The following is a 9,962-nucleotide window of genomic DNA, read 5'->3' on the forward strand; positions in this document are numbered from 1 at the left end:
CTAATGCTAAGGTCATTGTTACCACCTTCTAATACTTCAACATCACGTTCACGGCCAACTACAAGTTGCTAATTGTAAGGTTTCATTGTCAATTTGTTTAACTTTTGCAATTCGCTTTGTTGTATTTGTCGACAAAAGTCGAGAACAGTTTCGATCTACGTAAATATGATTACTATGGTTACTACAAAAGAAAGAAGAAAGAAGCGTATGTCGACAAGATGATAGGAACAAAAATAACAGATTTCATCGTGATAATTCCAACTTTTACAGGCGATAAGAGAAAAATGATTATAAATATCGATATAATTCTACCATGGAAGATAAGCGAGCATCTGAACTTAGTGACCATCATAAACTGTTAGACTACTTCCATGCACGATCTCTCATAATCCTTACGTCTTCTTGTTGGAATACAACGATATCAATCGCATGCAGATGAGGTGATTGATCGTACGGATTCTTCCCTTCGTTGCCCAGCGCCATCCCCACTAGCGTGCGTTCGTGAGTTGCACCACGGCGGCTAACACGTGCATGCTCTTTCGAAGATTCGCCGGAAGAAGCGTGAGGATATGGATGAAACATTCTCGATGGGCACGTCGAGAAGCTACTAGAAGGTTCTGTGGCACGTGTGACGCCACACAGACACCCACATAGGTCACACTCATTACTGCATAGAGAGTGGGGTTGTAAACCTTTTCAAGGGCCATGGGTCACTAAGCCAGTTAGTCTGTGAATAACTAGCCAACTGTCTACATTCCACAATACTTACTTATATTCCTGTAATAATTGTTTAATAAATATCACATTATATTATTTCAACACAAACATTGTGTCTTCCACACATTATTAATCTTAATTCTAATCTTAATTAAATTCTAACATTTCTCCTAACGCATTCTTCCATAACATTTCACCTGTCCGAAGTCAACATGTAAAATGGACTACCGTAAACACGAATTTTTTCAAGATTCTCCGCTTCTTTTCGCAATCACTTCGAAGACAAAAGAAACAAAGGACAGACCATCCATAAAGTACAGACTTGGAGATTTCATGAAGCACCCATTAAGAGATAAAGATGCTATATTAGTAAATCGACGTCCCAATTGTACACTTCGAATCCATTACACACGTTTTTTCGGATTAGGCGGTTGCCGTGCGTTGCGAAAGCCTGTCGTCGGCCGCACTTTGCGTGCACCGCGCCTCCTACGAGGAATTGCACCCCCGTAATTGCGAATGCAACGACGGAAGTGAGTGCACTCGCCGCGGCGTTGTACACTGTCATTAGAAATGCCAATATGCCGATCGGCGCACGGAAAAAGTGCACGCTTCCACGATCAGCAAGGAAAGGGGCGACCAATTACTCATCCCGCTATAAAACATCCACTTTTCCATGTCTCCGATCAGTTTTCACGTCGCGATTCTACGTCGAATTTCCCTTTGCCCGATAACGGTTACGATCGACATGTGCAATACCTAGTGGGAATACGTTGTCGATTTTATCAAGCAACGACAGATTCTGTGTCAAATGGAAGGTGCGCCTGTTGCGCAGAAATGACGTCCAGGTGTCGATTTTTGTTCTATGAATTCGCGTGGACGTTGAATAACGATTGAGTATCAGTGTTGTTAAATATATTTAATACCTTATCGTTCGATAAATTGTCTCGTAAAGAAGATCAATAACGATGTTTTTCCTGTTGTCGAGAAGAATACCAGGGTCCTATACGATGCTCGCGCTTATAGCGACAAACCTGGTGATTTCAATGGCCGCACCGTTGTCGAAACGTTTGCCAGAAGACGCTTCGAACGACGCGAGAAACGGGTTCTCCGCTGTGCCAAAAATTCTGGAGATTCAATTACCGCTGAAAATTGCGACCAAGGACGACTTGGTAGCATGGGCCAGATACGTTATGGGTCTAATGGCGTCTCGAATAAATATCACTCTGACTACTGTGAAAGAGTCACAGTCGAAACCTACTGGAAATGTCAAAGCGGCAGAGAGCAACAGAGGTTTCGACAACAGCAAAGGTTTCGAGAGCGTAAGAGCGCAGAACAGCGGTAGAAATTTGGAATTGCAAAATTTTGATAACATCAAACCTGTCAATGCTATCCGACATTATGCGAACACAAAGAGCTTCGAGAACACGAGATACGCCGAGAACTTTGAGAAAACGAAAATTCCAGCAGCTGTTAGAATCCTGGAGAACGGTAGACACACGGAAAATATAAGAATTGTAGAGAATGATAGACATCCTGGAAACGTTCGACTTCTGGAAAACGGTAGACAACCTGAAAATGTTAGAGTTTCAGAGAATCGTAGACAACCCGAGAACGTCAGAGGCCTTCAAAGAAATGGAAACCTTCAGTTATCGAACGATAAGGTGTACGCTACTGCACAGTTGCCATCGTTTACGATCAACGGAGCGACTACGAAGAGTTTATTTAACAACAATCGACAACTTCAACCAACATTTAACAGCTTCGCGATCACCGATACCACTGTCCCAAGTCCACTAGAGATCACAGCGAATATAAATATTCCAAGATCGAGATTCAAAGAGCCAACCATCAAAGATGCCTTCGACACGACGAATTTATTGAAATCCGCGGATCGACAGCTGTTTGTTCCTCAATTTCCTGACTTTGGACCAGCTATTGGCATCGACGTGAGACCTACTGATGTCGTTCGAAATACGAACGTAGTTTCGCCTCCTGCGAGGACTTATCTACCTGTGACCATGACTAGTGACAACATCAAGTTCCCAAACGATCCTTTTGTTACTAGATATTTTTTCGACGGAGTCGAGAGGAATGTTTCCAGTAACCAGGGTATCACGGATGAGATCACGTTCACCACGCGGAGTCCTCTGGTTTTCAACGATGAAATACCATTGAAAGGCGTTGATTTTCTATCTCAACAGAGGAACATAAGTTCCGTAAAACCGCTGTTCAAAGTTCCTTTCGAAGCGGTGATTACGTTTACCCACGAAGAACCTGTACAAACGACCACGTTGAAGAACGAGGGTGGCAAATACTTCACGATACCAACTAGAGATCCTCTTGATCAATTCCCACCGTATTTTGATACCAATTACACCGTGACCAACGAATCTGGACAAATCAACGTTGTATTCGATGATAGCATTCAAGTAAACGAAACAACGAACAATTCTAAAAAGGAGGAACGGAAGAAGCAAGAGAAGAAGAAGGACGGCGCGAAGAAGGACAAGTCGAAGAAACAAAAATCTGAAGGAAAGCGTCAATCATCACCGATTAATCAGTTCTTGAAGACGATAGTCGCGATCAGAAGAAATAATACTCCGTCGACGAATCTTACGCCGCCTCCGTTGAATCAACAGACGTCATCGACTACGCAGAGGGTTCCAGTGCGTCAAAGGGTTCCACAGTCACAGAGAACTCAACTTTATTCTACTCAGAAGCCACCGGTAAGTTCAGTGATGAGTATAAGTATAGTACATATTTGACCACTTGATGTGGCACATAATGTAAACGTCACAAGTGAAAATTCCCAATAGAAGCAGAATGTGCGTTTCTGTTAGTTCGATTGTTTGAATTGTTTACGCTTTAACGTTGTGGGCTTTCAGCGTTCACTAGCTTTGTAGATGTTAAAGGAGGACAAACGGTAAAGATATATTTTTATCTTTGCGAAGAAATGAGAAAGCAAGAACCGTATAACTTCAAAGTTATTAGAAGTAGGCGGGTGAAAGGTGTGCATAAATTGACACTGTATAAAAGAAAAGTGTGAATTAATAAGGTTGCATTCGTTAGAGACAATGTGAGAGGTTTGACATGTGTGGCGTAGATAATTTAATTGGACGCGTTAATTACTCAATGTGCCTTGTTTATTACGAGCATCAACGAAATAATGTGGATTTTTTTGAGGCTTCATGGGTAAGCAAATAAAATCGAAAGTTGGTGTTACATAACACAAATAATTATGTAACACGTATATACAACTTATGACTTGAAAAAGAATTGCGAAAATGAATGTATCATGTTTAACGAGAAATCGACTTATAGATTTCATACAGTCCACGTGGTATATGTGCGTTTTTGATTTTCTGCAAAATAATTTTTTTCCATTCATCACGCCTCATCATCTGTCTTTAAATCATGAATTAATTAACGATTTATTTATATACTTAATCAGCAGAAATATTTATTTCTCTTTGGTCTAATTTTCTTCGGATTTATCGAACAAGAGATCGTTGTGCAAACTCGCGTGTGACATCACAGAATTTCTTCGAATTCGCTTGCGTTCTCAACGTTACCGGTGTTATCCGAAAACAACAACGAACACGCATCAACGGAACATTATTGAAGTCGATTCGTTTATTTCAGTCTGCGCTCAAACAGAAAGGAAGACGTAATCAGACGTCTTTGGCGCAACAAGTTGAGGTACGTTCGATTTCATTTTCTATGGTGTAGCATATCGCGAAATATTATTATTACGAGAACTTTTAATCGATAGGACGATGACGACGACAATGGAAGCAAAGAGGATAATGGCAGCAACGAGGACGATGATGACAAAGAGGACGATGATGGGAAAGAAGGTAACAAAAGTAAAGAAAACAGCGGCGAAGATAACGATGGCATCGAATCCGATGAAGAAAATGATAACAAGAATGGCTCTGAAGAGAGTTCTAACCAAAGCGAGTCAGATGAAGACTATGACGACGACGATGAAGGTGGTCCCATACAAACTATCATTGACTTACTTATGCTTGTCGCACCAGCCTTGGAAGATCTTAGCGACGTAAGAAATTCGACGAAGATTTCGAAATTATTAATACAAAACGTTAAACATATTAGGTTGTTTAATAAGTTCGTACCATGTTCATATTTTTCGCCATGTCTTTAAAGAACACAAAATAGTAAATGATCGAAATGAATAATTCTATACGATCGAATTTGATCTACAGAAGGCATTTGGAAGGAAAGATGAATGAATAATATACATTTTGATTTGTATCTAATGAGAAATTACAGCCAAGATATCTAAAGGAAGAGGGAATAATATAAAAGCTGGATAGATTAGTATAAAGCTTCTATATATAACAAGGAAATAAACAATACAAACTTATTGCATGGTCTAATTGTATGAATATTATCGGATTTATCATGGATCCTACATTTGTTCATTTTTTCAGCCTGACTCCGACGCTGATATTGCCGATTTACTCGAAGTAGGAATTCCAATACTTCAAGACCTGTCGGACGTAAGAACTCTAATGAATCATCTCGAAATGCTTCGTTTATTTAAAAAAAAAAAAAACATCATCTTGCGCTTTTAGGGAGATGGCGAAGCAGGAGGAAGCGATATCCCAGCACTGTTGCTTCCAATATTGTTGCAACTTAGTAGAGTGAGTTATCAAGTTTCTGTAGAATTTTTCGCAGAGAAACGGAATGGATAAGAAGGAATACCGAGAGCGCAGGTAAGGTCAGGTAAAAAATAAAGTTTGTTTCAGGGTAAGAATGGCGAAAGAGATTCGGCTGCGATTTTGACACCGCTTCTTCAATTAGTTGCACCGCTAATCGGGCCCATTATTGGTCCATTGGCTGTACCATTGAGTCGTCAAATCAGTAACGTAAATATAATAATTTTTGGAAATGTTTGTTTCTTCGTATTAGAAGGCAAATTGAAGTGAATTTTAGGCTCCAGGTCAAGGTGGATCGAGTTTTGGTGATCTGATTAAGGCTTCATTGGGTCCCTTGCTCGAAGTACATATATATTATTTATTTACGATATTTTTCATTACTATTACTATCATATTACGTTTCTTAGTAATGATATATTGATTTTATAAAATATCCATTTATTTCTAGCCTGTTGGACCTGGAAAGATGACGGTGCTCTCAAACTTAATCGCCGGAGTTGTCTCTAGTCTTAGCAAAGTACGCATTGACTTTTCTGTTAACAACAATTTGTTCTTCTCTAATAAATCGACCGTTTCACTACTAAACCAGTCTCATGTATATCATCGTATACTGCCTCTCGATAGTTTTTGGAAATAATTGCAAACCTTTTAACACTAAAACGGCCAACCTAAAGATATTAAACGAAAAGCTTTCGCATCTTATCGATGTAATGGACCATTATACAATTTTAATTTAAAATTTTAATTTAAAAATAATTGACAATAATTAACGAACGCCCGTTAACTGTCCTTTGGTTGTTGAATTTTTTACAGAATTCAGGAGCTGGTGGTAAATCAGATTTAATGAGTCTCGTGAAAGCGGTGGTCGCTGGAGCTATAGCAGGCACCAGTGCAGGTTCCAGTGGTTCCAAAGGTGTCAAGGACACTTATGGAGCTCCCACTAGCTATGGTGCTGACCATGGTCCTCCCCGTCCATACGGTTATGTAAGTTTTCCTTTGTCCTTTCATTTTTTTTTCTTATTCGCCAGTACATTACGCTTGTCTCCTGTAACCCAGAGTCAAAAACATAAGATTTTATTAGTAGTCTGTGGATGTTTATGAAGACTCACATTTTTCCAAAGACAAATAACCTCATTTGATCTTTTACTTATTATAACAAGAACTCGATTTTATGTGTTCTAATATTTTAGGAAATATGTGAAAATGTACATTTACGTTTTAATGTTTTATACATGGTGGTTGGTAACTAGTGGTACAAGCAGAAAGGGAGTGATTCTCCGCGAAAAAAGAAGTCGAAAATATAGAATAAAAATTTTTCGTTTGAGACTTTGTTTTCGAGAAAATCGACTTTGAATTTTCGCTCGGTACGCCTGCGGTATGTTATAATGGATCTCACTGTAGATCGTTGTCTCGATGGGGAAATTAAAAAAAAAATTAAAAAAAATTTTTATTCTATATTTTCTACTTCTTTTTTCGCGTAGAATCATCCCCTTTCCGCTTGTACCACCAGTTACCAACCACCTTGTATATTTTTCTATATTCTGTACATCATGTGCATCTTACGACGTTTAACCCTCTAAGCACATTTTTATAAACACTTGCCTCCAAAAGTCACAAAGCTAAATACGATGTTAAATGAAGTCGTTAATAAGCGATTACCATATCCCAAACTTAATTCCAATGGCGTTTCATCCTACGACGACAGTCGATTAATGGGTTAAATTTTCCATAAATGCATAAACATCCGCAATATACTTATTAGCTTTCTGTGACTGAGCTTCTGAACTTTTCAGCCTAAACCATCATCAAACTCACTTGATCCGCTCGGCTCATCGATCAAAGACATCTTTAACGCGATATTAAAAGTGGTTGCTTCGTTAGTGAACGCTATTACGGCTATTTTAGGCGCCTCGTCGAACAGCTCGAATGAACCGGTATCGGCACCTTACGGTCCACCCCCTAAATATGGCACGCCATCCAGTACATCGGTTCCTCTTAGCGAGACTATTAGCATAACTACTAGTAAACCACAACGATTAATAAGACTATAGATGATAATACATATTATCTTTATAGCGCTCTTACTTGTCAAAGTAGTAATTTTCTATCGCGATTATGCCGAAGGAATAACAGGTTACCGAAATGTCTGTAAGTAGAAGTACTCGTGGATGAATGGATAGAATTCTAAGTTGATGTAGTTTTACGAGAAGTTTAAGACATCCATAGATGATGGCAATTACCTTTCATATTAATTAAAGTTATGTACATGAACAACGTGAAACGATATAGTATACGTTGCTATAGTATGTAGAAAATGATAAATTAGATTTTATTTTATATGTTTTGTATCTTGTACTTTATTATTAATATATCTATATTTTATATTTTGTTATATTTTATTATTCAATGTCTTATATATATATATTGAGATTCTTATCTTTTCAAATTTAATTTGTCCCTTTGGAAGGGTTGAATGAAAGAGAAAGCCGAACGTCGATAGAAATTGCCTTGGGAACGTTCAAACAAGTTACACGTATCTTCAAGATATACGTAATTAGTTTAGAAATGCTGATTTATCCGTCAGCAAGCTGTTTCTTACAGTTTGTTCCTTTACTGGGTAGAATATTACGTATTATCATTTTTTGTGCAATATGTGAGAAATAAAAGTGAGTTCTTTCGCGCTCCGTCTGCCTTTTGATTTTGTCTAATATCGCGAAACTTAAGCGTGAAATTGATTAACCGTCATTCACATACAGAGTCGCAGGAAGTCGCAGAATCGAGCAACAAAAGATTGTGAATTACTTCATTATTAAAGAATTTAGCATAATTGCGGTAATGATCGTGCAATTGATATTGTATATAGATACAAGCTAATTACTAATTTCGAGCTCGTGATAATCCAAGGATGCAAAATACGTCATCGATCTGATACTTTCGATTCGACCTAATTTGAGGCCATTCTATTTCAATCGAACATACATAATTATTATATTTTAAACTTTGTTTTCCTGTCTATGTTAAACTCTACTGTCGGTACTAGAACCTTCATATTATGCATTTGCATATTTCGATAACGACGATATTTTGCAAACTTTTCCACGAAATCATTGCACATATAGAAAGAATCAAAATGTTTAAAGTTTTGAGAAGCTAATCATGGTATAACAGTGTGACTTGAGGGAAAGTAGAAAATAGTAAAATATATTAACCATAAATTTTACATCTTAAATGTTATCATACGTAACGCATTTGTATATATTTTCCATAAAATGTTGAAAGCATTTGTAACTCAAAAATGCAGGAAATTGAGGATAAAGAGATATAAATTATCTTCTACACTGAACTTCATTTGTCATTCTATTACACTGTTCATAGTAATGATTAATAAATACCTCTGCATAGCAATAACAAGTTTAGGAACAAAACGAATAAAATTTCACTATTTTTTTCATTTATTTATTTCACTATTAATTATAATTATAACGTCTAACATGCGAATCTTACTAGTATTGATATTAGTTGGTAAATTAAATACGATAATGTCGATAAAACGTCTTACTCACTTATTTGTAAGCGATTTTTTTTAACTATTCCTGTGCTTGTACGTAGTTGTTGCACGATCTATATTTGCCACCTTGTTATGAAAAAAAATTGGGTTATCGTGATAAGACAGCAGCTCGATAATTAGCAGGTTTATTAAAACATTGCAAAATGGTGGTTTCGTCACCTGCGTCGTATGAAAGTGGCACAAAGGAATTCTATAATATCCGAATACAAGTCATTAAACTGACGTTCATTAATAACATGCATCGATGATGTGTATTTGTTTCTTAATATATTTCTATGTATACAAACGATATATATATAAAATATATTTATTCAGGGTCATAGATATTTGGAAATATGTTTCTTAATATTTCTAACAGGAAAGCTTTATTCGATAATCTCTTTTATATATAAAATATATACTTTTGCCACAAAAGTCGATAAATATGTGACCAATTTATTCCACGAATACGTGGAAGTGCATGACGTGTAATGAGATAGCGGATTACGTGACTCGGAAAGGGGATTGAGCGTATTTGGGCGTTGCATTCTCGAACAAGACAAATGTGGTTTCACACACATGACGTAATGGTTGTTGTTTCTCCTGAAAAGGACAGGGTAACCTATAAATTTGCTCTCACCACCTACGGTACCCGTTTAATTAAATGATTCACGAGATGGTCGCATTTCATCGTTTCATTCTCAATTTTAATGAAAGGTTTCGCGGTTTTTTAAAAGCTGTATGTACGTGGAATGCGGCAATCGTTTTTTTCATTGCCTTATGTCGCTGTAAAAAGAGACATCCGAGTATTATAAAACATTTTGTTGTCAAACGTAACTATTTACGAAGTTTCCACCAATCGACGTTCCGATAATCGATCGTTTTGTTTTGGTATATTAAAAAATCAGGGTTCTATTTTATTTTGAGAATAATAGAAATAATCATTAAACGAGTCACTTAACGCGTTATACTTTCCTTACAAAAAAAAAAAAAAAAAAAAAAAAAAAAAAAAAAAA

The 9,962-nt window shown here is 37.1% G+C and overlaps 1 protein-coding gene across 1 annotated transcript; it reads left to right on the forward strand.

Moving 5' to 3' along the window:
- Positions 1-897: 897 nt before the first annotated feature.
- Positions 898-7,450, forward strand: LOC100749177. Its single transcript, XM_033321499.1, has 10 exons — positions 898-3,443; positions 4,360-4,416; positions 4,490-4,777; positions 5,172-5,240; positions 5,316-5,384; positions 5,490-5,609; positions 5,677-5,742; positions 5,848-5,916; positions 6,213-6,446; positions 7,193-7,450. Exons 1-10 carry the CDS (start codon positions 1,683-1,685, stop codon positions 7,448-7,450), a joined length of 2,991 nt encoding a protein of 996 aa, XP_033177390.1. The 5' UTR covers positions 898-1,682.
- The last annotated feature ends 2,512 nt before the right edge of the window (positions 7,451-9,962 follow it).

The sequence above is a fragment of the Bombus impatiens genome, unplaced genomic scaffold (genome assembly GCF_000188095.3).
Source record: "Bombus impatiens unplaced genomic scaffold, BIMP_2.2 scf_0463, whole genome shotgun sequence".
Classification (NCBI taxonomy): Eukaryota; Metazoa; Arthropoda; class Insecta; order Hymenoptera; family Apidae; genus Bombus; species Bombus impatiens.